Genomic DNA, 27,234 nt, shown 5'->3' on the forward strand with positions numbered 1-27,234 from the left:
AGGAAGACTAGTAATAGTAACTAAGGCAGTTAGCAGAATCTTTTCTCCCCCTTTTCATGTAATGGAGTTGAAATTGAGTCACATGACTGCTAATTAGGATTTTATTTGCTGTGTTCCCCCTTGCAGTTAGGTGTAATCAAGTGACTGAGTCCATTCCTATTGAATTTGAGTGGAAGTACCTCTTCTTCTGGGCTGGGACCCTTAGGACAGTGGATGTGCTCCTTTGTAGTCTCTCTTTATTCCTTCCCAAAGTAGTAGCAATAGCAACTCAGCCTTGATTTGCTGCAGAGCCACAAGATGGAAGAAACTTGGATCCCTACATGACCACATGGAGTACTGAACTGTTGGGTGAAAGAGGAATAAACGTCTTCACTGTTTAAGCCACATTATTGGTTTTTTGTTAGCAGCTTACCTTTGGTTCAAATTAATGCAAACGGTATTTCAGAGTTAGCTTCACTGAAGTTGGTTCTCAGCAGGCTGTACTAGTCCTGCCTTTCCATTGTAATAATTGATCTTGGGGTAACGGGGACTGAGTATATAAAAGGCTTTGCCAAGGGGCGCCTGACTGGCTCAGTCTGTGAGGCATCTGACTCTGGATCTTGGGGTTGTGAGTTTGAGCCTCACATTGGGTATGCAATTAAAAATTAAACATATGATACAATGAAAAATACAATGAAAAAAAAAAAAAGGCCAGTCCACTGAGTTAATTCCAAGTTGTATTTAAAATCTCACTTGATGACAAATATCAATAAAGCCTGATGCACATTTGTATAGCGGTAGACAGCCCGATAATATATAGCACATTGTTTTTTGAGCTCTGTTCCACAGACTAATAGTGTGCTAATGTTAGACCATTATCACTGAAATTATATAAGGCTTAAAGTTTTTTTTTCATTTTTTTGTGTGTGAATGAAAATGTAGAAGTTTACTGAAATATAAACATTTGAGAACATATCAAATAGGAAAAAAACCACAACATACACAGACACTTGCTGCAAGAGGACGTGTGAGGTATGTAACCACCGCCTAGGCTACCCATGTGTTAGCACATTTTTCCTGATTGGATCCATGTAAGGTGGGAAGGGGACAGAGCTGCCCTGGCTGACTGGCCATACAGCCTGCAGGTCTGCACCTTCAGTGAAAGCCCCTCTTGGCCCAGTTCCTGGGGGCACCTGCTGGCACCCCTACTCTTGGGTAGAAAGGCGGAGACCCTGCTGTTTTCCTTGAGGGTAGGGAGGGCTCACTGTGTGGGTAAGGCTGGACAAGCTGCCTGGGGAAAGGGAGAGGATCCAGTGACCAGAAAGTGTGCTGTCCCTTCATCCTCCAAGTGGGAAGAGTCCATCCTTTGTGATCAAACCCCTGAGAAAGACACACTGGCCAAACGTCTGCAGTACCTTTAAGTGAGCCCAGCACGGCCAACTGGGTTCCTCTCTGTCACCAGATCCCAGGTGCCCTCCTCTGCCAACAGCCTGTGCTTGCCTGGTGGGGAGGGCGGAGAAGGCTTCTGAGGCCGAAAAGGGTCAGCCCCCAGTGGATGAGAAAGTGTGTGTGCATTGTGTGTTGTGGGGGGCCATGGGAGGGGAGAGAAAACGCAGTCCAGCAGAGCTGTAGCTTACCAGGCCGAGGTATCTGTTCTGTGCTAGCTTTTAATTTCCTCCCCTTTCCTTTCCTTTTCTGCATTAGCAGTTTGAGGGCTCCCACCGGCATGGCCTCCCACCACCACAGCATGATGACACCCTCGTGGTGGTGGTCTGTGAACACTGCAGGGCATACTCATTTGAGAGGTGAGCCTTGTGTAAGAATCACATTTTCTTTATGACATAGGAGCAGCCTGCTCCCCCTGCTGAGGGTCCAAGAGGAGAGACGGAGCTCCCTCATCTCCTGTCCCCTGGAGTGGCTTGACCTCTGCAAGGCCCATGGCCTCCATGGCCCGTCCCTGTCCTGAAGTGGGGAGACCTGCCCACACCTTGGTAAGCTGGCTTGGTAAGCTAAGGGTATGGGACTAGCCCTGCTTTGGCAGAAATTTCCTATTCTTTTAAACTTTGTATTCTACTTCTTTAGAGTAGAATATAGTGTACCATATTGGATGTCGGTTAAAATATATCTCAGGTTTAATATATCAAATACTTCATAGGATTCTGAGAAGCACCATAGTTTTCAGTTATTTCACTATCTGAATAAGGTTAGAACCACCCATCTAGTGTTTTTGATTTATACTTACACTTGCACATATAATAAGCCAGTGAAGATTTTATTCTCATTTTACAATCAAAGGCAGGAGAAGTTATAAGTTGCCCAAGGTCATATAGCTGGAAGTGGCAGAGTTTTACCCAAATCCTTCAACTCTGGAGTCGGTGTTCTTGGAAGAAATGAAAGGTTTGGTGATCATTTGGAACTAGGTTCACATCCTGATTCTGGCACACACTGGCTGTTTGATGTATGTGCAGTTAATGCGTAATGTAATGAGTGAGGCAGAAAAATAACTTTTTAAAAAACTTGAGAATATTCAAATCCTAGTTCAGTAGATTTTTGGTTTCCATTTTATCCTCAGTTGCTACTACCTTCCATATTGGTTCCTATGACTTCTGTTTTGGAGCGATTTTGTAAAACCCACTTGAGATTCATCGGGGGTAATTTTTATGAGGCAGTTAGCACGTAGGGTTAGAACCCTCATGACTACAGTGCCGCCCAGGACTCAGCTCTTTGGTCCCTGTACCTGGGCCTATGGTAGAGTTTGAGAAGAGCCATTTAAGTGGAAGGAACTTGGTAATTCAACTCACCCATTCTGGGAACCAAGATTAATTAAACATAATTAACACCTTTTCAGCTTTGCTTACAACATATTCAGAGATTCAAGAACAAGATTGCTACCAGTAGCAATCCTCTGCGATGTAGGGGGGGAAAAACCAAAACAAAACTTTAGGTAATTGGAGAGAAATAACATGAGGGAAGAAAATAGAAAATACTTGCCTTCAACATAACTCTATGTAGTCTCCCAACTGTCTACTTGAAGACAAAGCCAGCTTGAAGTATAGGCATGGATAGGGAAGTAACCATCCTCAGACTTTTTCCTCATGATTTACTTTAACCCATGCCCACTGAGTCCCAAGCATTTAATTAATAGATTAACTGAAAAAAGCCCCAACCCTTTAAAAAGTTCCCTGCTCCCTCTTTGGAGAGATCCTTTTGGGAATCCTTGCCAGACACAGATGTTGGTAAATGAGAGAGTCAGAAAAGGGAAAAATACTTTATGCTGCAAGACTTTTCTGACCTATAAATTCAGTTCAGTCTCCACAGAATACTGAAGCTGGAAGGGAAACCCTTGAGGTGGCCTAGCACTCTCATTTTACAGAAGTAGAAACTGGGTCGGAGCACTTCACCCGCTGGAGTTAATGAGAGAGGTGTGTCTCCTAACCCAGATCTCCTGAATCCTGGCATCCAGTGGGCTCTGTACCACTCAGCAAGATAAGCTTGGTGATGGTTTGTATTAGATTAGGAACCATCTTTTCTGTTGTCAGTTGCTTGGTTTGTTTATCTAGAAACACGAAGACAAGTATTGGCATTTTTGAGAACTGTCTTCATATTCTTTATTATTTTTGTTAATGTTTATTTTTGAGAGAGACAGACTGAACAGGGGATGGGACAGAGAGGGAGGGAGACACAGAACTCAAAGCAGGCTCCAGGCTCTAAGCTGTCAGCACAGAGCCTGATGCAGGGCTCCAGCTCATGAACTGTGTGAGATCATGACCTGAGCTGAAGTCGGAGGCTCAACCGACTGAGTCACCCAGGCTCCCCAACTGTATTAGAACTGGCTTCATATTCTTAAATGGTTGCTGGGAATCAAATGCTTTCAGAGAATGGGCTACAAGTTACGTCTAAAGTTGACATAACAGCACCTTGTGCACACACAGCAGTAAAGAGATGTGAATTTCCTTTGCCAAAAGAAAAGCTGAGGCTAAAATTGATCCCTAAAATGGGAATACTTCACCAACTAGCTGGTTCTGTTCAAAAATAAGGAATCAGCTCAAGTCCTGCGGCCAAGTCTATATATACCCAATGTTTTTGTTCCATACAGGCTTCCCAAACCATTTTGTGAAAGCTACGGTTAAACTTCATTCCCCTAGTGAAGTTTATGATTCTGTGACCTTGGAAAAATTTGAGCTTAGAAGTGCAAAATTCAGTTGCTCCTGCTCATTTATCCTTGGCCCAGTTTACCTGGGAACCTTCCCAATGTGTTAGCAGAAAACCCCTGTGACTGTGCACAAGCACACCTCCTGTTTTAGATCACTCCAAAGAATGGCTAGCAAATGGAACCAGGCAATTAACAACTTTCTCATTTGACTAAAAAGAATTTTTATCATAATTGTGTTACCAGCATTGAATTGGTAATGAGGCTCTTAGAATTTTATCTCGGTTTTTCTCCTTTGTGCATCAAAAAAGGTCACAAGTATTTCTGTAAATAGTAATTAGTTGTGCCTTTCCTCATTAGCTCTGAGGAATGGGGAATCACCTTCAGGCTGCAGAATAGAGAACCCATGCACTGGAGATTTGCCAATGGCAGGCTCACTTTGTTCAAAGTGTTTCAGAAATGTTTGAATTTGTCGCTAGCACTTAGAAGCCGGGAGATTTGGCAAATGTTTAAATTCCTGGTTTCTAAGAATGTGAAGGGAGGTCCAGCAACACTCGTTCTCCTTTCCATGGCAGTAGTCAAGTGTCCATCAGAAAAGAAGAGCTCAAGAAACCAAAGTATGCCCACGCTGTGTTAATAATACCTCTGCTAAAATCCTTGGGGCACTCCTGAAATTTATCCACACCAATACTTTCAGGACCCATCACCCAAGAACCAGCTGGGCAGGGACATGTGCCATCCCTGGAAATCTAGCAGCCTTGGGTGCCCGTTCCAGTTTTACTACTATTTTAAGAAGGCCCATGATTTGTATCTAAGAGGGCTAGACAGCAAGTGATACCTCCTTTTACTTCTGGTGTGTTTTACTTAACTCAGGAACTAGAAGGCAGAGCAAAAAGTATAGCAGATGCATACACAAAATGAATCTTCTTCTTTTAATCAGAGCCGAAAGGAGTCCCCATTGACATTTTACTCTGTGCCCCTTCGTGGGCTTTAAGCAAAATGTTCAATTTGCTCTGAAGTGAGGAAAATGCAACAGTTAAGGGTTCTGCCTCACAGGTGTAGAGATTAGAGACAGTGTTTTAACATTTGATATTTATCTTGAGACCCACCTGACCAGATACTTTGCACTCTTGTTAACCAAATCTGTGAACACCTGTTGGCAACTACATGCTTCATTTTCTTGCCTACTTCTTCACAGAACTGCAAGGCAGTTCTTTTCCTTCCTTTGTAGCTAGTTTTGTTTTTTGCCACTAACCAAGAGTTAAAAGCTTTAAAGGTTATGCATTTCCTTAAGCCTTTAGCAATCTACATGACCCTCTGTTGCCAGAAGCAAAAGGAACTAATCTTTTGAGAATGACTTGAAAACTACTGAGGACAGCGACTTCTTCGGTTCATACCTACATTTCTCCAGACTATGTATCAGTGTTTACTATTTATTATTCGTCTTTTCTAAACAACACATCACAGCAGTCTTTTCTAAAAGGATGCCCACTGTGGCAGCTCAGGTTCTGAAAAGGTCTTCAAAAGCAAGAAATTTGCTAATTGGTATGTGAGATTGTGATGGAACAAGCACCCTTGTACATTGTTAGTGTAAATGTTGATCAGGCAGATTTCTTTTGGAGGAAAAGAAATTATAAATGCGTCACTTCTGTCCCAGGAATTATGCTGCTCAGAATTTATGTGCATATATGCCAATGCAGGATAAGGTTATCCATGAGGAAATTCAAGTCCATGGTTAAGTCGATTATGGTGTATTATACCATCACTGAAAAGAATGAGGTAGACCTATTTGTGCTAATGTGGAAGTCCACACACAAAGTGAAAAAAGCAAATCTAAGCATGCATTTATAGTTTGCTACCATTTTTAAAAGAAACATTTACATAAATATGCTTTGAACATCTGAAGGACACTAGAAATGATTAATAGTGGTTACTTCTGGGGAGGGACCTGATGGACTGGAGATGAAGAGTGAAAAGAGATATGCCACTATCTTTTGAGTTAGTGTGTGTGTGTGTTTTGATTTTTGTTAGCATGTGCATGCATCTCCTTTTCCCTATGTTTTTTAAAATGAACCAGACCACGGAAATGACACACTTGTTGAGTAAGTGGCTCTCTCCCCAACTGTGTGTTTCTGAAGGTTCTCTGTCCATCCCACGTACACAGCCCTGCCCTCTCCAGGGATGGGTGTAGGGGATGCTAGACTACTCGTTTATCTCTTGGATTCACATCCCCCTTCCCCAAGGCCTAACAGCTTTTCCCCATTCTAGTAAACATGGACAGCTTTGCCTCTGGGCCTCAAGTTCTATTTCCCACTTACTAGTAGGAACAAGGGAATATGCAGGAGTCAAATGGTGGCCTGTTAATGGTATAAGAATGGGCAGTCATGCCTGAACAGGGGAGCTAAACAGAAATTACCTGGATATGTTTGAAAATATCTGTGTTCAGAAAGGTAGTTTGTTATTTATTAATAAGCATTTATTAAATACCTTCCTATAGGTCCAAGGTACCACTAGGACCTTACTTAGGACTGAAACGTATATGCAAGAATTGCACATAAAATATCAGCTCATTAGTTCAAATTCAAGCTCATTGTTCCTTGAAACAGAACCTCATATAAACTTGAAGTAGTCAGTGGCACAGCATCCTCTAAAGATTTTAAAAGAAAAAGGCCAACAAGTTAGCTGGAAAGGAAAGGAATAGCCTCTCTTCAAATACTAAATCTACAAAGTCCTCTGCCTCTAAAGCAGATCCTTGTAGTTTTGGTCTCTTCCCAGGAAATAATCACCACTCTGTTGAAAATGGGAAAGGCACCCCCTACCATCCCCAAGGGGGGAAAAAAAACATTCACCCAAACAGCTTCTACTTGTTTTTACCATATATTCCAGGGATATGTATGGGGTTTTTTTTTGTTTTTACATTTATACAGTTTACATTGCTTGACCCATAAATAGCACTCGTAAGATTAATAGGGCCATAGTTTTAAAGAGTATTTACATAGCCCCACCATGCATACAGAGCCTTTTTAATATTGAAAAAATCAAAAAATTTGAACTTTCCATCACTAGCAATATAAATTTGGCCATCTAAGCTTATAAACCCTGACTAAAATACAAGCAATCATTTCATCCATAAATGCTGTTTCTGGTTCTCCAACAAATCTAGCACTGCAGTGTAACAAATGTCTTGCAATTCAGGGATATAAAAATAATCAGCTTTAAAATCTGAACTGTACAGTATGTACATTAATATTTGCACCGTTAAATTAGGAATACACTTAAGTCTATGAAATACTACATTATAAATAGCAACGTCTTTTTCAATCTGGAGCTGGAGCTAATACAATGCAGCGTTTACCTGGCTAACTGAAAGGGGACGAGGTGGCCTCACACGATGGGATGCACAGTATTGGCTGGGTCAGCGTGACTACGTGCATGCCGCACAACAAGACAGACTGATCAGGACCTGGGCCAACCTGGTGTAGACAAAGGACACACACTATCACTTTACAAAGGTGGCGGGAGTTCTCCATTGTCTAAAATCAACACCCCCGTCCAATCACCTCCTGACAGTCTCTTGAGGATTGGAGACCAAAACCGCTACATAGGGCTGTAATGCACCTGACAGGCACAAGATGTGGCATCAACCTGGCACCATCCAAGGAGGGCAAACTGGAGAAATCACACCTTCCAAAGGTTAATCTGACACTGTAAACAGCAGCAGGGGTCTCATTTACATGGGCAAAGCACTTCAAACTATTTTAGCAACTTTCCTATGAAGAAAAAAGATAGGATTCAAGATGGTTAATGGCAGTTTAAACATGATCCCCACAGCTACTAGGTTAAGAAATAATACAGTTTTTGCCCTTGTGTCCCTTTTTCTTCTTGGATTTAGTTGTCCTCTGACCAAACTGAGGAGTGGGGAGTGCAGAAGTTGGGCTCGAAAGGTCATCTGTATAGTAGGCGTATCTCTGTGGCCGGGGTTGAGGAATTGGTTGTCCAAGAAAATATCCTTCTTCTTCTGAGTCGGAGGAGGAGGAGGTGGAGGAGCACCAGGAATCATCGTCCTCACCGTAGAGTCCCAGAAACCTAGGCACTCCTGGGTTCTGCAGTGCGTAATCGGAGGTGGCATGGGTGTACTGTCCATACAGATCAGCATTCTGGATGTATGCTTGGATTTCCCGGGCACTTTTATTCTGTATAAATTTCTCGTAGTTATCAGGGGTGTAAAGCCGCAGTCTGTCCTTGGGAGAGTATTTTCTTTCTGTGACCAGATTCAGGGCATTGTCAGAGCGGGACTTCCTACTTCTCCTGCGGCGATGGTGATGAGACCGGGATCCCCTCTCTTCAAAATGGTAGACCCGTCTTCGAGTCCTTTCACTCATCGGAGGCTGCCGGATTTCAATGTTGTCATAGTTTCCATTGTCAATGACGTCATCTGAAAACTTGACCTGCTGTGGTCTGGATTGAGACTTGGATCTTCTCAGTACTGGCAGATGTACTACTGGTTTCTCCTCAGGCATGATTTTTTCTGGACACAACTCTGAACTTAGACTCTTCAAGGACTCTGCGCTCCTGTGCAACATGGAAGAGTTCAAAGTCCCCATATTGCTCATTTTCTCACAATCTTCTGCCTCCATTTCCTCAAAGTTTTGCAGGGAATATAATGAGGGTCTTGGCTTGCTTTCTCCATCCACTGAAGCCCCTAGAAGAAAAGTCAAGACAAAATGTGATCTTCTGACAATTACTACACACAAGCTACTGAAAGGAAGCATCTCAGAGAAAATTCTCCCAAGTGTCAATGTTTGATTAACACCCACTAGGTAAAACCAACATGCACTTGAGAAGGTTTGACTTTTATCATCGATACAGGGGGCATAGCCTCTTACAAGCCCAGCTCTTTTGTGGCCAGACATTAGTTATAGCACATGTCACGAGCAGCAAACATTTTAAAACTTCTCCACATGTAGAACGTGACACACAGAAGCTTCTGCCTCGTGATACATTAAAGCCAGACTACTTCACTTGGACATCTCTCAAATCAATCCCTTCCTTTGCATCCACATGGCCACAGTTATGATCCTTTTATACCTAGCTTAGTGGTCAGCAAACCACAGCCCAAGGGCCACATCTGGCCCACAGCCTATTTGTGGATAAAGTTTCACTGGAACACAGCCACACCTATTCACTTACACATGGTCTATCGTTGCTTTCTGCAGTGACAGAGTTGAATGGCTGCAACAGAGACTGTATGATCTAAAAAGTGCTATCTAGCCCTTTACAGGAGAAGTTTGCCAAGCCCTGACACCTAGATCATCAGATCCAGTCTTCTTCCCCCTTTACCTCTGTAACATATGCCACTCTCAGATTAATTTTACTTTAATAAAGCTCTTCTCAAAACAGATATTGCTCTCCTTTTTTAATAGGGCCCAGGCAAGTCAAAACAAGTAAATATAACCCAGCAGACTGTAAGTGACTAGGGCATGGTACAGACTATTGTCACCTAGAGACTACATAACTTCCTACTTTCTAGAGGGAGCCTGTTTCTCAGCCCATTATTGTCAAGGAATGTCAGCCCTAACACTTTGTGTACCCAATGAGGTCTGTTTTTGATACTAAGTGTTAAAACACAGAGCCCAGCAAACAGGATATGCTTAATTCAGTCCCACCCACATTCTTCAACTCCCCTTTACTGTTGGCCTGCCTCATCTTTGACAAGTCCAACAGAAACTAGGAGGGTAGCTAGCTGTCTTAATTCCTTCTTGCCAGGGTTATTTCTGGCACAGGGCAGCCAGTAAAGCCTTTCCTGCCTATATTACAGTAACATAACCTTTATGAAAGGACTGAATATTATCAGTTGGACTATAAAACTAGCCACAGCCTTTGCTAGCCACGGACCAGTAATATTTCTGTGTTCAAAGACTTAACACGAATGTGAGATTCAGGAGGGGGTGGGTTCCAGACTCAGTCGTGCCTTTAAAAACCTATGTAAAGTCAGGCATTTAGCCTCTTGGTGATTTAAGTTTCCTCATGTGTAACACATACTAAGTAATACCCACTTGATACAGCTCAGGATCATTTTAAGGATAAAATGTAAATAACTGATACGAATATGCTTTGAAAACATTAAAGTGAAATTATTTTTTAATCTGCATAAAAAACATTCAGCTATTTTTGAGCTATCTGTTGCCAGCGGGCAATTCAGAAAAATATAAAAGATGCCATGAGCTTATAAAGCACACATGCTGATTTTAGCATCTTGAAATTCCTACAGCAAATTTTAAGAGCACACGATCTTTCAGACACAGATACAGACTCCATTATCCACATAAACCAATTTCCTCCTCTTTAAAATAAGGATAATACCTATTCAAGAAGCTTCTATTAAACACGTATGTCACATTTATTTTGTTAGCGTTTGGCGTTCGATGTAAACTTCTTCCTTCCCTTGGTCTACAGTTTTTCGTAACATGGGCCCTACTGCTGAACTGTAGTTTGTAGAATAAATTTTTTAGTGGCTCTTTTTTCCAAAAACCCCATAATCCCTAGATTGCGTACCTGTGATATTAGATAAAGCCAAAGAATCCATAGAATCTCGAACACTTTGCTCTGGTTTCAAGTCTGACAAACACTCCAGGGAATCTTCATACCAGTGTGTTTGATCGTGATTATAGCCTGAAGCCCCATGGTCCAGATCCAATTCCTGGAGCCTTCTACTGCTTGCAGGGCCTGGGTGGCTGCCATAAGCAGAATCGCCTAGTCCATCTTGTGACTGTGCCCAATACATATCAGACTGGTATTTTTTACTTGCAAGGCTCTGGTTATTTTGCTTTAACTCAGTCTTATTTTTAACCATGTTATCAGATATCCAGTGCTCACTGGCTCGTATATCTAGCTCACTGGGCGGCTGCTGAAAGAGGCTTTTATCACCAAACTTGAGGAGGAGCTGCGTCATATAATCTTCATGCTCAGCCCATTCTTCAGGGTCTTCTGGGGTTTCGTGCTCCACTCTGCCTTTCCAAAATTCTTCATTGACGAAACCTCCCTGCCTGGCGAGACTCAGATCCTCCAATTTCCGAGAAAGGGTGTCATCAGCATTGCCTGATAGGCCAGGAAACTTGTAGTTTAGAGCAGGCGACAAAAGAAGAGACTGTCTACACTGATCTGCTGACCGACTGCTCTTGCCCATCCGGACACTTCTTCTAGAGTCTCTTGATCGAGCTGACTGAAATGCAGAGTCAGAAGAATCAGAGGCATGGACGTCTTCACCAAGGCTGCATGTTTTCGAGCAATAAATCTGACCTTGTTTGGGAAGGAAGGGACACCCCAACAAAGAAGCTTTACACTGGGCACAAGAAAAGCAGGCTTCTGTAGCATGCCAGTGCTGCCCATCATAGGTCATCTGTGCATGGTCGACACCTGTTTTGAAGAAGGACAGAGTAGGAGGTTACAGTTCAGTCTTGAAATAAAGGAAGAAAAAGACAAGAATGTTTGTATGGGGGAACTCTAAAAGGTGATGGAAATGTCTGTATCTTGAAAGGGCTGTGGGTCACACATGTACAGTTAATTGTCATTATTCACAAATCCCATATTTTTGAATTTGCCATAATTTTTTAATTTGCCTACTTGCTAAAATGTATCTATACCTGCAGAATCAATACTTGCAGAGCTTTCAGGGTTATTTGCTGACAGGTGCAGAATGATGAAAAATTTGAGTCAACTGATGTGCCATGTTCCCAAGCTGAGGTCAAACAACCGACGCTCTGTCGTTTGTCTCTGCGCTCATACTATAACAGCTGACAGAGCCATGGTCGATTTATTATCAAGTTTTCTTTGCATTTTTGGGCTTTGTGTTGATTCCGCTGTTTAAAAGGGCTCCCAAGCATAGTGCTGAAGTGCTGTATACTGTCCCTAAGCTCAAGAAGGCTGTGATGTGCCGTATAGAGCACGTAAGTGTGTTAGATCTAGCAGCGTCATTCAGGCATGAGCTACAGTGCTCTTGGCTACGAGTTCAATACTAGTGAATCAGTATACACTAAATAAGGTGTGTTTAAACTAAGACATACATGAAACAAGATTATCTGTTGAGCAGTTCATGAAAATGTGACCAGAGCCTTGCAGGACCCCAACCCTGACTGTCCCCGAGGAGCAATGGTCCAGTAACTCAGGCAACTTTATAGAACACAACCATCGCAAATAATGACAGCTGACTACATATCCATTGTCAAAACTCCTCAAACTAAAACATTTAAGATCTGTACATGCCCCTGTGAGTTCTACAAAATAACCCCACACAGAGACTGGACAATCATAGGCCGGCTACGCACTTACCGATGTGCTCCCCACAGGTCTCACAGTACTCTGCATAGAGAGACTCAAAACAGCCGCAGCAGAATGGGCGGCCATCCTTCATGATGTATCTCTGTCCCCCCAGGACCGTTTCACACTCAAGGCAGCAGAAGTGTTTCATGTGCCAATGGCGACCCTCAGCTTCTGTGCACTCATCAGCAAAAATTATCTTTAAAAAGAAATGGGATGAAAAGATCATGGTGAGCTCTTCTAGAGGCCAATTAACTGCATGTTTTCTGGACAACTGACAGACACTGGCTCTTAAAGAAATCACTTAACTAGCTAACCTTGGTTCTTATAGCCTCAGGCTCACATCTTACTTGATTTAGATATGAAATAAAAGCATGAATTGAAAATGTTGAAAAAGAGAAACTCAGTGCTTGCTTAAACTTAAAAAACAAAAAACAGATTTTTACGTAGGAGATCATTCATTTGGTCATATTTTTGCTCTCCAGTCACACTTTGTTGGCATAATCTGGCAAAGAATACATTAACATTGAAATAATTTAGTAGTCTGTATTTTGATACTAAACTCATAAAAATGTCTGCAGAATCAGCAGTTACAGCTATCCAGATGCTGCGCTGTGTGAACAGCACGTGTAGATAATGTTTCATTTGACCCGGTGGTCATCTCCAGATTAAAGACTTTATTTTTTATAATTTTGGTTTCAAAGAAATTTCAAATTGCATATTATTGAAAAAAACTAAAAACATAAATGTATAAAAGTAAGCACTGAAAGTTAACTGTCACTGATTGAAGGAGACTGAGGAGATACAGAATAAATGCAATAAGGTACCCTGGATTTGATCTTGGAATAGAAAAGAGACACTAGCAGAAAAACTGGAAATCTAAATAAAGTCTGTAGTTAATGGTATTATGCCAATGTTAATTTCTTAGTTTTGATGCATATACCATGGCTAGGTAGGATGTTAACAATAAGGGAAGTTGGGAGAGGGTCTACAGAACTCTCTGTCATCTCTTCAAGTCTTCTGTAAATCTAAAATTACTTTAAAATAAAAAGCTTAAAAAAAATTCCTTTCACACCACCATCCCTTCCCACATGCTCCAGGGGTAACCACTGTTAACTCAGTGTATGTCTTTCCATACTAGTTCTGAGTGTATACAGATATATACACAATCTCGACTTACTCTCCCTTTATTTAACAAAAAGAAGATGATCTACTACTTAATATTCTTGCAACTGGTTTTCTTCTCCCACAATCCATCAAGGACATCCTACTTATCAATGCACAAACACACCTGCTGCCTTCTCTTTATTAGCTGCATATTATTCCATTATATGAATGTACAAGATTATCTTAAAAATATCTAGACAGCAAAAGCAGGAGATATTTATATTTTTGCTTAGATGTGAACAGTGGAATACTGGCTTACTAGAAGCTTATTTTTTCCAGTGTTAAGGGATAAACTTTTTTTTTTTTTTTTTTTTTACCTCATCACATGCTGAACACCGTGGTTTGAGCAGTTCAGCATGGTGCCTGCCACAGTGAATTTTTCCATCCTGATAAAAATAGATGAGGTCGACCAGCAGCTCGTTGCACGTGTAGCAGACAAAACAGGAAGGGTGCCAGCACACTCCAGGGCCCGCACGAGAGGCAAACACTGCAATTTCACCTCCATTTATCTTCAACCCACACTAAAAACAAAAGGATTTGAAATTTAGATGATCCTTCTTTAAGAACTGGATGCTCAGCCTTTCCCACTTTACACTAAATCCCATTTTGTCAAGAAAGCTTTTATTTGTGGCCCCTCCTGTTAGTGATTACATAGCTCTTTAATGCTGGATTATTTCTGATTCTTAACTGGAATGAACATGCCTCAGATACACTACCACACTAGACTGTTTCTAAGAATGGTTTCATCCAAGTCACATGAAGAGTCCTTTTCCTGAGCCAGCCTCCTATTGGATACATTTCCTACTCTGAGCCAGGAAGTGTCTGAACGTCTTCATTCTGTTTCTGCAGTTTTGAACAGTGGGTGTACCCCAGCACCTCTCTCCATGCCCAGATTTCACCTGATGTTTACACAAGGGCAGACTGACTCCCCCTGTCAGTTATAAACATTAATGTCCACTTAATAAAAAGCTAGGCTGCCTTTTATGTTTTGGAGGCTTTTAGGGCCCACACCTGTGCTGGCCCGGTCACCTACCCCCAACCATACTCCATCCACGTCACTACCACGAGCTACTACTCATCCTTGGAAAGTGCTACCTGTTCGCACACGGCGTGCATCACTGCTCTGGACAAAAGTTTAATCGTTCCTCTTCCTAGTGCTTCTTTCTTCCTTTGAGCACTGAACACCTGCAATTCTTTCTTCTCCTCTTCACTCAGCGACTGGCAATACCGCACCTTCAGAGAGAAGAAAACAGAAGCACCACCCTGGAGCACCCAGTCTCCCTCACCAATTCAGTATTTCCAGGGTTAGAGTTTCGGCAAAGAGCAAGTTTAACTGGCCTGCCCCATAAATCCCCAATTTAAAAATGGCACTGTACCTTTAAAATGACATCAAATCTTACAGCCTCTCCAACAAAAGGGAAATGCAATTTGAAGGATCTTTTTTTTAAAAAAAATAAGGAGTGCTTAAACTTTTATCAGAGACACTTAAAAAAACTGGAAGACATTAACCTTTCTACAAAAGGTTTAAACTTGTTAATTGCCACTTTCACTCTCCATTCTACAGGCACTCCACTGCAGGGCCAGCCCTAACTACCAGAAAGCACAGACTCTAGATGAAGGGGCAGGGAAATCTCAGGAATTTATAGGTTCCTGATAAGTGGTGGGTGGCTGCAAACACTATAAAAAACAACTTGTTGTTAAGTTTATTGCACTGACACCCTTTTCTCTCTCAAAGAATGGAAAGCTGTATTCTCAAGGCAAATTTTAACTGAAGAAAGGCAAAAGAGCCCTGGCCAGTGAGGAGGTAGGGTTTATGAGAGGCAGCTCAATGTTTAGGGTGTATTTTTTTTTTTTCTTTAAATTAGGCTGCTTCCTGTTATTTTACCTCATTATCATGTGGCGGCAACTGGTACAAGAGCTGTTTAATTCGATGTTTCTCTCCAGGGCTGTTAACATAAGGAACCTTTTCCTCTGGTAAGCAAGCAAAATAGAGCTGGATCTGGGTAAGAGATGAAAAACAAGGACATCAGCATACCGGAAGTGAACATCTTAGCTTACATTCCATCTTAGAAAGTTACCTTTCTCTTTAGGTACAGGGTTTGGCCTCTTGTAGCTAATGACAAGACCAGCTGAGCCAACTCAGCAGAACTGCAAATCTTCAGATAGCTAGCATCCAGCTGCTAAATTGCTCTTCAGGAATGTAATTTGTAGTGACAATTAGGGGCATCATAAATTATGCACCATAAAATGTGCACACTTAATGCTACTATTCCTCAGCCTATCTCCCTAGGGTCAGCCAAGAAAGAATGCCGGGTGAGTGCTGCATATGACCACACAGGCTGTGTGACGCCGCCCAAAACCCAGACACTACACAAGCACACTCAATTTGCTCTCTGAATTTTACACGTCACAAAGACAAAAGCTGTTTTGTTAAACTGTGTAAACTCTCCCTTATCAGGTTCTCTCAAGCATCAGCTTTCTTTGCTTCCATGGGTGTTATTTTCTAAATACCCGGAGTCCGTTTCCCCACGGAAACTGGAGGGGGGCCATACTGAGCTGTACTGAGGTCACTTTGAAAGGAGAACTCCATTTCTGTTTTTTTTTTCCCCCCATGGTATTTCAAGGAATATCCCTTAATGCATGTAGAGTACTTTGCAGTGCTGAGAATCAAGGTGGTTTGAGGGGAAAAGATCAGGGAACTAGGGGCTTGTCTGCTTCAGTTTATCTTTCTATCACATAAAACCTACCCAATCGTAAGCTGAAAGAAGGGGTTTTCTGCTAGTAAGTAGTCAAAATATTGCTTTCCTAACCAGTGTGCCAGCACACCACCCTCCCTCCCCATTGTGTCAGCCACAGAAGCTTTTACAGTTAGGAGTGCTTACTGAATACCAGTTCCATGTGCACCGAGTACTGTGCCAGGATGAGTAGGGAGCCCCTATTCCTTAGAAAAGTTCCCCACCATGCAGGAAACCCCCATAACTTAGGAGCAGTCATACACCCAGCTGGGACCTTTTATTTCAAACTATGGCTTCACCTGCATCTGTCACCAGCAATTTTTAGTAAGTTCATCATTATAAGGATATTGAGGAAATAAAACTCTGCATATACAATATTCTCATCTTAAAGTAACAATACAAACAAAGCATAAATTTTTTTTTTTTTTTTTTTTGCAATACACTCTGTGGTGACAGATTCTTTTACGTGTCAGGTTATCAAAGGTCAAACGTCTAAGCAATAACACTTCAGGTGATTTCTTACAGCTCTGTACTTCTCATCTCTTCCAAAGCAAAAGCATTGCTCAGAGCTGGCATGGAAATGTTCCTCTTTCCTTTCATTACCTTTCTATTGTTACTTGAGGTCTTCAAAAAGTTTAAATTCCTCTCACTCTCTCCCAAGAGCGAAGAAATTAAGTATGCCCTTCAAAAGCAAAAATTTATACTACCCAGAGAGTAAGGACAAAGGAGGGTAGCATAGCGTGTCAGTAATGGTAGGAATGGTCTGTACATTTTTTAGCATTTCTCAAAAGAAATCTGAAATGTTGTTGGTAAACAGAGCACATGGAGTGATGAGGTCCCACCTGCTCTGGCCGCAGGCCTGGGGGCACCCAGGCATACTCCTCCAGGGCACAGCCAGAGTCGTCGTCAGATGTGGAGCTCCTCTGGCACCCGAAGGCAAGCTTGCTCATTTTGGGCTCCATCTCCAAAGGCATAATATTGAAGTGAAAAGGCCGGTTTCTCAGTCACAGGACATCAAACAATGGCTGCTGTGGACAATATAGGGAAAAAACAAAGAAATTAAAACCTGAAGGCACTACTCTTGCCCTCCAGGAACTTGTATGGAATGCTGTTTACACACAGCTGGGCCTGGTTTTCTAGTAACTAGTTACCTGTTTCTAGTCACCAAGTTACCAGTGTTGCCACCCCCCAACCCCCAGGCCCACCAAAACTGCGCATCTAGAGTTACACAATTTGGAAGCAGCCCCCTTAACAACTTAGCATTTCAGAAGATGCTACCAAAACTAGCTTAGTTCCAGCTGCCTTTAACAAGCGCCTCTAACACGCTATTCGTTAGAAGGGTTCTCAAGAAACTGCTTTGTTGACTTTCTAACTTTCCCACAAATGAAATCCTGTGAAGTCCCAAGAGTGGAAGAAGTGTCAGAGATGGCACCGCCTCCTGCCCTGCCTGCTGCTTTGTGCTCCCGAGACCCCACCCTGCTCCCGGGTCTCCTAATCCCAGCCATTTACTGCTGCCTGCACAGAGTGGGTCCACTGGCAGACTGCTCAGATTTCTGGTTTCTAATCAAGTTCTGAGAGACGGTAAACCTCATTTACTCCCTGACTAGAAATAGCAGTTGAATCCTTAATATAGCACATTCAATCCAAAAGCCTTTAGTATCAATGGGCCAAAGTCTGCCAGACAGTTCATTAATGAGTTCCTTCATCAAAAAGTAATTGAATCCAAGCACGAGGCTAAAATAAAATCCTGCTAGCTGACTATTAGTGTGGAATTGCATTACCAGCAGGCATTCATTGAAAAGTCACACCTACTATGTGTGACAAGCTAGCAGCCAGCTACTGGGCAAAGTAAGATGTAAATCCAGTTCTGGATGAAAAGTCTTCCTCAGAGGGAAGGGCCGCAAAGGTGTTAACACAGGGGTCTCTTGCTCTACAGCCCAGGAACTTTGTTATCGGCGTTTAAGTTCCTTGTTAAATTTCTTTTGATTCTTAAACATCATCCCTCATCCCAAGACACTAAGAAAAAAAGATACAAGACTTTTCAGAATCAATGCAGCTTGTTTTATACCTGCCCCTTTCCTTCTCCCTCCACCAAAACAAAAAACAAAAAAAACAAAACAAAACAAAAAAACCAACATAATTAGCCTGACCCCAATTTAAAGAAAACAAGGCTCAGGAAGTTCAATCACTCACCTAAGGTTACACAGCTGAAAGCCAGAGTACAGTCACACTACGTGCCTGACTCATCAGACTTCCAAAAATTGTTCTGCCTTAAAAAATTCTCTCTCTTGCTAAAACAAGTAGGAAAGGCAGTGAACCCTAAGCACACTCCTGCCTGAGAGGAAGTCCTTTCTCAGCCACTATGTCAAACCCAACTCTACAGTATCAGAAAGTTACCTCTCACAACCCAATTATTAAAACGTACACTTTTTCTTTTATAAATCAAAGGACATAAATTAAAATTGCAACAGTTAACAAATGGAAGGCCAAACATCCAAGGGCTACAAATCATTATTAGAAGAAGGAGCGACGCCATACAGTAGGCAGATATTATTTCAACTATTAGTTTAACTTTTCCTTCACCCTGAACAAAAAGTAAAGATGAACTCATTTCCTCCACTATCATTGGGAGGTTACGACCTTTTAAACAAGTCGTCATTTCACACAGGTGCAATTCATTCCCATCTTGACTTAAGAAAGGCTCTCTAAACAGGCACATTCCTCTTAGCCCTCCGTAAAAAAAGGATGTGTTAATGAAAGTCAGAAAATTTCTTGGATCTAGTCTTTCCCTTTTGTTTTGGAAAAAGCAACTCCCACATGTCAAAGGAAGAGAACTAGAGGTTAAGAATTTAATTAGTAACTCAAAAATCCCCACCAGGAGAAGGGGGCAGGGGGGCTGGGAACCTTCAATGCAATTTTAACCTGAATATTGAAATATATATATTTGGCCCTTCCCAAATATGGCTGAGGAAGGAGACACTAAGGTACCTGCACTGCAGAAACTTACAAAAAGCATAAATATTAACAAGAACCTATTAAATATTAATATATTATAAAACAAGAGAAAACACAAATTTAAGACAAACCATGGATTTTCCAAGCTAGCACAAAGACGCAGACTACCAAAGATCTGAATTACTTTTATAGCTATATTCCTAGATTAGCCTTTTGCAAAAAAATGTATAGTAAATTGCCATCCCAATCAAGGTAAATCAACTTTAGCACTGACACAATCCACCTCCTCCCAATCTAGATGGGAGGCCACGCCTTGAACTACAACTCCCATATATTCGTCCCAGCCTCTCTACACACTACACTGAGGACTGTCGACCATCAACAATGTGAAGGGTCCAAGTGAAGGGACACGAGTTATCACAGGCAAGGCTTTCAGTTTTATGTGTTGGCATTCTGACAGCTAACTGATTCCTGGTGGGATTAGTGTTATGATATTTAATTATCATATGGAGCAACCCAATGAGGGCATGTCTCAATTCACAGGGGGGGAAGACGGAGCCTCAGAACAAACTGTCACAGGACAACTGTCCAAAGGCACAGTGGCCTTAGAACTTGGCCTGTGATCTTAAACCTCTAACCCCACACTGCCTCCTAGAGGTGGAACCTGACGGAGCCGGTTCCCCTTTGCTGTGGCCAGTTAGTACCGCTACTGCATCAGTCACGACAAATGACTGAATGTAGGGAGACAGTCCACTTTGCCCAGAAAAGGCACTTCAAGGAAAGCACACAGTGAAAAAGGATTATAAAAATTCACCAGCCTCATGAGCTGTGGGTTCAGAGTTTATTCTCTGGAGAGAGCCTCTCTTTGCTTTCTATCAGAAGATAATAAAATGACAAAACATTACATGCATTGGGAAGGTCTCAGAGCTGACAAAAAAAAAATTAAAATAATAAAAGTTACATAGCATGACCTTTACTTGCTAACACAAAAATCTGAATATGGATTTTTCTCTTTTAAAAAATTACTTGTGTCAGTAGACCCTTATATTCTTAGGTATATCATTTTCTCAAACTGTGTCATATGAAAGGTGACTGCTGATCATGGTTCTTGCACTATAAAATGTTAAAGTAATAAAAACGATAAATAAAAACATTTCACAGGGGCGCCCGGGTGGTTCAGTTGGTTCAGTATCTGACTCTTGATTTCGGCTCAGAGCATGGTCTTAACGAATCCATGAGCTCAGTCCCCGCGTCAGGCTTTGCGCTGTCAGTGCAGAGCCTGCCTGGGATTCTTTCTTCCTCTCTGCCCCTCCTCTGCTCTCACTCTCGCAAAATAAATAAACTTAAAAAAAAAATACATGATCTCCCAAATACACCTTATGTAGGCATTTACATTTACTGTATTGAAAATGCTTGACAGCACAAAGAAAGAGGGGGACGTGGCCATTACTTATGCTCTGGATCATGATGTAGGATCTTCCTAATGACATCTAAATGTGGTTCTGTCTCGTCTGCCAAAATACCACCTTTTAGAACAAACACGAAACCATGTGTGAATTAGATCTGACAGAAAGATTTAATTAATTTCATTTCCAGGTATTGTCCCTAGGTTGATCATGTGAAATACAGACACAGATCAGGTCTACAAATGAGTTGAATTATAACAGGAATAGAACTATCCAAAGTTGGAATTATGATATAGAAAATTTTCAACATTTTTTTTTGAAGAACCACACTTAGATGGGCAAAAGTGGCCCTGTCCTTTATTAACTTTGTACTTAATTTTTGTAAATTTTTATTTTGATATAATTTCAAGCTTCAGAAAAGTTGGAATAGCCCTTTGTAGCCTTTACCCAGACTCATCAAGTGTTTGCATTTTGCTTCATCTGGTTTATCACCATTCTCCTCCTCATGATCACAAACACATACACACACTTTTGTGGGAGCCTTACGGAAGTGCAGATTTTTAACATCATCTTACCTAACCACAGCTAAGTTAAATACGGTATTATATTTTTTAAATGTTTATTAAAAAAAAAACTATATGCAAGACACAGTGCTAGATACTGGAGATCAACAGAGTAAAAAGCCAAAATAACTTAGTATTCTGTGATTATTCTGAGGAAGGTTTATTGTACTGGTAGTGAAATGCTGTAACTGAGTGAACTTAATCACATGTGAATGACAATTATGCATTAACTAATTCTGTGCTAGGTTTGCCCCTGTTAAGGAAATGGATCTGGAAGGGCCCCACCTCTCCAAAGTCTCTTCATAATTCCGCATGTCTCACAATGCAGGGAAAAAAGTAGAACAATGTTCAGGAATGGGTTTGTTCAGGTTCCAGAGTTTGACCATCAAGGAAGCATGTAGAGGGAGCAACACCTTTAAGAGCTAACAGCACTGTCGAAGATGGCACTGAGGTCAAGCACAGAGAACAGATACTTGGATTAAATTACAGCAGGTAAGGAGTTATTTGCAGGTACTATTTTAAAGAGAGGACTAAAAGCAGACTAGAAAGAAAACTCAAGGAGACGAATGACAAAAAGAAGAAAAGGGAATGGACAAGGGAGACGAGAAGAAAGCCCAAGGTTGGGTAGAGAGAAATGAGATACTTTTTTCTTACGAAGGACTATCATGGGGACTATCATGGGGATGCTCCAAGCCAGCCAAACAACAGAAGGTGGAAGAGTTTCATTTCCCTTCTTTCTCCTTTTCTCCTTTCTTCCTTCAAAATAGTTAGTTACTTCTCACCATTTAAAAAAAAACTCAAAGACAAACAGTTCGCAGATGTAGGACTTCTCAATCATCATATAATTGTCAAGAGAACATCTGACCCAAGGGACAGAGCAATACGTAAAGGAATGGGATCGGGGCTTCAGCATTCAGTAAACCCAGCCCTGAACTCTTCAGACCTTTGGCAAACCACCAAACGCAATGGGGCCTTGTTCTTTATTGTAACTATTTTCCTTACAAAGATGGTCTAAGTAGGTGAAAGTTTTAAAGAAAAAGGAATTATACGAATATAAAGAATTAAAATTACTGCTGACTGTGTCAATTGGCATTGTTATTTCCACTCTGACTACACAGATTTTTCTTGAAACTGACCAGCAACATCCAGAATAAGAACACGTTAATAGCCAAGACAAAGGTTGACATGTGAATTTCATCTTCTTTTTGAGTTCTGGAGGTTCTGTAGCCTCCTGAAGGGCAAACAGTTTTGACAAACTATCAGCCACCATTCCCAAGTCCCTTGGGATCAACTTCTAACCAGTCCTCACAACAAAATCTCCAATACCAGCATGCCTGCGCACGCACACAATGCATAATGGTCTACAGAGCATGGCAGGGTATTTCCAGGTGTCTTAGTAGAGCAACAATGGTGAGAACCCAATATATAACTGGCTGTAAGTTGGCCCTTATTCCCCCAATCAGAGTATGGTCTCATTCATCCAACAGTGATATAAGGAGGGGTTCCTTGTGAAATTTACTTTGGAGATTCATTTACTCCATCCATTCATTCATCTCTGTATTTAAGGGCCATTATTGAGTGGTTCTAGGAAATACCACAAAGAGGCAATTGACTTCATTCCATTAAAAGCTAGAACTTAAAAAAGAAAATGTATTTAACATGGTAAGAATAGTTCCAAATTCCGTTATACATTTCCTTGTTTTCTTGAGTGCGTGTAAATTATATGTGAGTTAGCCTTTGACTGATCATTTGTTTTCATTCTGAACAGAAAACGAACAATAGAAAGAACGCCGGCTTCAGGAATCCAATCTAGTCATTCAGCTGGATGTGACCCCGGAACCTAGTTTCTCAATTGGAACACAAGTTTAGGGCTACCTCACAGTGTAGAGCTGATGTGTGGAATTGCATGGCCCCAAGGCTTTAAGATGGTTGACAAACTTTTTATAGGTTTTTCCCTCCCTGCACTCATGACAGATTCTGAATTCTTGCTACTTTAGTCTCTTATAAAGTAAGTAGCCTTTTTCCTTTGCCCACAACCAACAACCTCTAAATCTTTTTTAGTATTTTGCTTTCAATGTTCTGCAAATTAGGCAACTGTAATTTGAAAAAATTCATCTAGACGTATATAGAATCATTACACTATGAACAAGGGCTTACACATTCCTTCTGGAAGTAATCACTGGTTAAATAAGATAATACACAAAATGTGAAGGTATTATGCAAATTAAAAGCAGCTCTATTATTTTGCTATGCTATTTTGGTCATTTGAGGATCATTTATTTTCTACTGCACTTACATGCTGCCTCCAGAATAGCTAAGGAGTACTATTTTGGTTGACCTTTACATATACATAAATGAGCCTTTACTATTTTTCCCTAAAAAGTTTCATAAGTCAGCACAGTATATGAAGGTCCAGAGGCAGTGAAGAGTCGAGAGTTTTGCTGGAAGACAGAAGCAATAATAGATGGCAATGACAGCACTGAATGACGCTTTCAAGAATTAAAAAGATCAGGCAGCTGACTTTGTGTTTAACCCTAAAGGCAATGGGAAAAGACAAAAGGCATGTGAGCAGAGTACCACTGCTGGTCTTAAAGAAAATTAATACTACAGTGATGGTCAGGAAAGAGAACAGGAACCTGGGAGGGGCCTATTTGTCTACTGTTCCCAAGAGAGCCTAAACACGGTGGCTTGGGGAACCAATAGGAAGGGGGGGATCTGGGTCAAAGATAGTCTTAGGTGACTGAAAGATGATGTACTAAAACAGAAATACTACACTGGCAAGTCAGAGGGAATGAGGATTTGAAAGGGTTGGGGAGAAGGAGTTCAATCAGATACATATTGAGGTTATAACTGTACATCAGTTCTGGTATGGTTCCTATTATTAATCATTTTTTGGACTAAGTCACCAAATCAAATCAAAATCATGCAAATGGAAAACAGAATAATTTTCAGTCCCTGCCATTGAATACGAAGTCTAAGGTCATACCCCTAATTTACAAACACTTCTCCCAAATTCCACTCTAGTTCCTATGTGAAGATTACCATGGCATTGCAGGGTCCCTACGAAAAGGTATTTCTTGTGTGAACATCCCCAGGGAAGTTAGAAATCCTTTGATCACCAAAACCCAGAACAGATACTGATTTGTGAACTCAGTTGGGCTAACATTCCCTAGGTGTCCCCTGCTGCTAAGTGTCATCCTGAGGGCCACAAACTGCTTAACAACTTCTTTGTTAAACTGCTTGTTAACAAGGCCTTAGCACATAAAAGATGCAGATCACACATAACCACTCAAGAGCTACTCTAACTCTTCAGGCTAAATATGCAGGTGGATTAAATTTAACTACAGACTAATTTGGTAGTACAAAAACCCATAACACTTCTGTTCCTTTCAACACACAAAATACACAACCCTGTGGATATAGGTATCCCCTTGTTTATGGAGACTTTTAAAAAGCCAGAAAGACCTGTAGTCACCATAGGTATCAAAATTATGATAACCAAAGTTTGAATTTCATAGTAGAGATCCTAAACTGTTATCTCTTTAAAGTTTTCACACACACAAAGAGTACGCAATGCTTATTGTCTGCTGAAGACGAAAGTTCAGGGCCCAATTCACTTTTATTTCTGTTGAAACGAACTGTTGAGATAACTGTAAAATAAAAACATAATGAAGGTATCCAACGGCACTGCTTCATCAAACATTAATAAAAGAACTTCATACCAGCAATTAGTGGCATTAGGCCATGTGCCCTTTGGCATTTTCTGTATTTTCCAGGTAGACCTCCCTCCAACTTGTACATTTTCCAACAGCTGAGTGGCCTGTCATGTACCATCCAATTGCCAAGAAGCTATCCATTTTTCCAAGAGGAAATGTGGAACTCTGCGGGGTTTCAAAGCATTCTAATTTCATGCACAAATACATTCCACGACAGTAAGACAGACTGCCTAACAAAAGGAGAAAACATGATGACAAAGCATGGTCCTTTGCCAGAGCGACGCTTCTGGGGTCAGATTTTTTGGCTGTAAACCGGTATATACAGACAAAATCCAAAACGCATGCTGGGGTGTGCCTCGGACCACGCAAGGCACGGCTCTAATGGACTAGTTAATTTCCATAATGGGGGACGCAGATATTTTTCGCAAATCGTGTTCCAGTCAGTCTCCTATTGATTTTTTGAATTTCTATTTTCAACGGCGGCCCAAGGAAACGGCAGCCAGACTTGACTCCAATGTACACACAGACTCAGGTTTCACCCCGTCACCTGTTGGCTCCTGAACAACACTCCTCTTTGTGAAACTTACAGCACTCATTTGAAACAAGTTTCCAGAGAAAACACTTCAAGAAAGTGTTTGAGAAGTCACAAGACTCGAGTTGTAAAAACAAATTCCACACATAGCCTGGTTTATACTGACATAGATTAATGTGAAAACCTGAGCTTTTTAAGAAGGGGTTCGGGAGGGGAGCCGGAGGGAAAGGATGTCACCCTTCTTCGGGAAAATTCAGCAGGCTAATTCTGGATAGGGCTGCGAGTGATGGCTGTGGGGGTTCCGCTGGGTCAACCCAGGCCCGCACCGGGAAGAGACAGCTTGCAGCAGGCGTCGGTGCCCCGCAAGCCCTACCCTCCGCGCGGCCGTGGCTGCTCGGGCCGCAAGGGGGCGCCCCGAGCCGCGGGTGGGACGCGGCCCTCTCCCCCACCACCCGGCCCCTTCCCCGCCTCCCCGCTACGGCGCCCAGAGGCCGAGCCCCAGACCCAGCGGCAGCGAGCGAGCCCGTCCTGGGCGCCGACGCCAGGCCCGCAGAGAACAGCTCCCCTTTCCCCAGGGGCCACAACAGTCGCCTGCGAACCCCCTGACCCACCTCCAGCGGAAAGTCTCGCGGCGCCTCTGCGCAGCGTCCCCTCCAAGGAAGAGCACTCGCCCCGCGGCTTGACGGCGATACCGAGTGGCCGCCGGTCCCGGATTCTACCCCCCAACTTCCGACAAGAAGCCCCCTCTCGGCGGGCGTACGGTGACGCGCGCACCCCCGCGGCCCTCGGCGTCCAGTCCCCGCCGCCCGGCTGCCATCGAGCCCCGGGGCCAGACCGCGGCTCCCCACCTGCAACCGCGGGGTGGAACGCGGCCTGCGGCCCCTCCCGGCACCCGCCGCGGCCCGCGAATCCGCGGAGCCTCTCGGCGCGCCCTAGGCGCCCACCGCTCCGCGTCCTGCCGAAGCTGGCGGCCCGGCGCAGGGAGGTTCCCGAAGGAAAACGGGGCTGAGTGCCCTCCAGGAGGTCACCCTCGTCCACCCGTTTCCGGAGGAGACCCTAGCAGGGCGGGGACGAAGGGGCGGGGGCGGCGAGCGCAGGGCCCCGGTTAAACCGCTGCGGGCCGCACCCCCTGTCGCGGCTCAGCACCGGCCCTGACCGGCTGGCTAGGGGTCGCTGCCGCCCCCGCTCCTCCTTGACGCACCCCCGGCCCCTGCGGCTGTCCCCCGTGAGCCCCCTTTCGGTGCAAGGCGGCGATCCTCACCGGCTGCAGCTCCCTAACCAGCCGCGGTGGGGGGAGGGCTGCAAAAAGGTCCCTTAGCTCCCCGGAGACCCTCTGTCCCCGCCAGCGTCGCCGACTCTGTTCCCCCGTGTCTGAGTCGCCTCGTCTAGGCCACCGCATCCCCCACCCCCCAGCTCTGCGTTCCTCCAGAATCCTCCACCCGGGAGAGAAAAATCCCGGTGTCCGCTCTGCGCCCGCGGCCGGCGAGCTTCAAAAGTAACCAGAGCCCGCATTTAAAAAAGTAACCATTTCGCTTCCTGCTGGTCCCACCCTCCTAAGGAGCGCCGCAGGCCGGCCTCCCGGCTCGCAATCGCAGCCCTGCTGGGCTCCCGGCTCCCGTCCGCAGGAGGCGCCTGCCCAGCCTGGTCTCGCGGCCGCCCGCTTTCCAGGAACTGTCACTGCTGACCGTGCCCCTGGCAGGTCTCCACGAGGTCCT

General features: G+C 43.0%; 2 protein-coding genes across 6 annotated transcripts in view; one reads left to right on the forward strand and one right to left on the reverse strand.

The window, feature by feature from the left end:
• Positions 1–1,860: 1,860 nt before the first annotated feature.
• Positions 1,861–26,782, forward strand: LOC123386577 (basic proline-rich protein-like). Its single transcript, XM_045061657.1, has 2 exons — positions 1,861–1,970; positions 21,517–26,782. Exon 2 carries the CDS (start codon positions 25,806–25,808, stop codon positions 26,526–26,528), a length of 723 nt encoding a protein of 240 aa, XP_044917592.1. The 5' UTR covers positions 1,861–1,970; positions 21,517–25,805; the 3' UTR covers positions 26,529–26,782.
• The window catches only part of PRICKLE1 (prickle planar cell polarity protein 1), a 111,132-nt gene continuing 90,888 nt past the window's right edge, over positions 6,991–27,234 (reverse strand). For 2 of the 5 annotated variants that reach the window (XM_023256958.2, XM_011283880.4), the window contains exons 2-8: positions 17,190–17,375; positions 15,498–15,611; positions 14,708–14,845; positions 13,930–14,133; positions 12,458–12,644; positions 10,685–11,545; positions 6,991–8,831 (exon numbers count right to left, since the gene is read on the reverse strand). In XM_023256958.2, the coding sequence (XP_023112726.1) occupies positions 7,969–8,831; positions 10,685–11,545; positions 12,458–12,644; positions 13,930–14,133; positions 14,708–14,845; positions 15,498–15,611; positions 17,190–17,321 (2,499 nt within the window). In that variant the 5' untranslated portion in view covers positions 17,322–17,375 and the 3' untranslated portion in view covers positions 6,991–7,968. Of the gene's footprint in view, positions 8,832–10,684; positions 11,546–12,457; positions 12,645–13,929; positions 14,134–14,707; positions 14,846–15,497; positions 15,612–17,189; positions 17,376–26,130; positions 26,269–26,780; positions 26,917–27,234 lie in introns of those variants that run through there. The other 3 variants (XM_006933623.4, XM_003988570.6, XM_045061652.1) reach the window with 3 other exon arrangements.

Source organism: Felis catus, chromosome B4 (assembly GCF_018350175.1).
Source record: "Felis catus isolate Fca126 chromosome B4, F.catus_Fca126_mat1.0, whole genome shotgun sequence".
In the NCBI taxonomy this organism is placed as follows: domain Eukaryota; kingdom Metazoa; phylum Chordata; class Mammalia; order Carnivora; family Felidae; genus Felis; species Felis catus.

Coding starts and splice junctions, on each gene's coding strand:
- LOC123386577 (XM_045061657.1), top strand. CDS start 25,806: ATGGCTGTGGGGGTTCCGCTGGGTCAACCCAGGCCCGCACCGGGAAGA.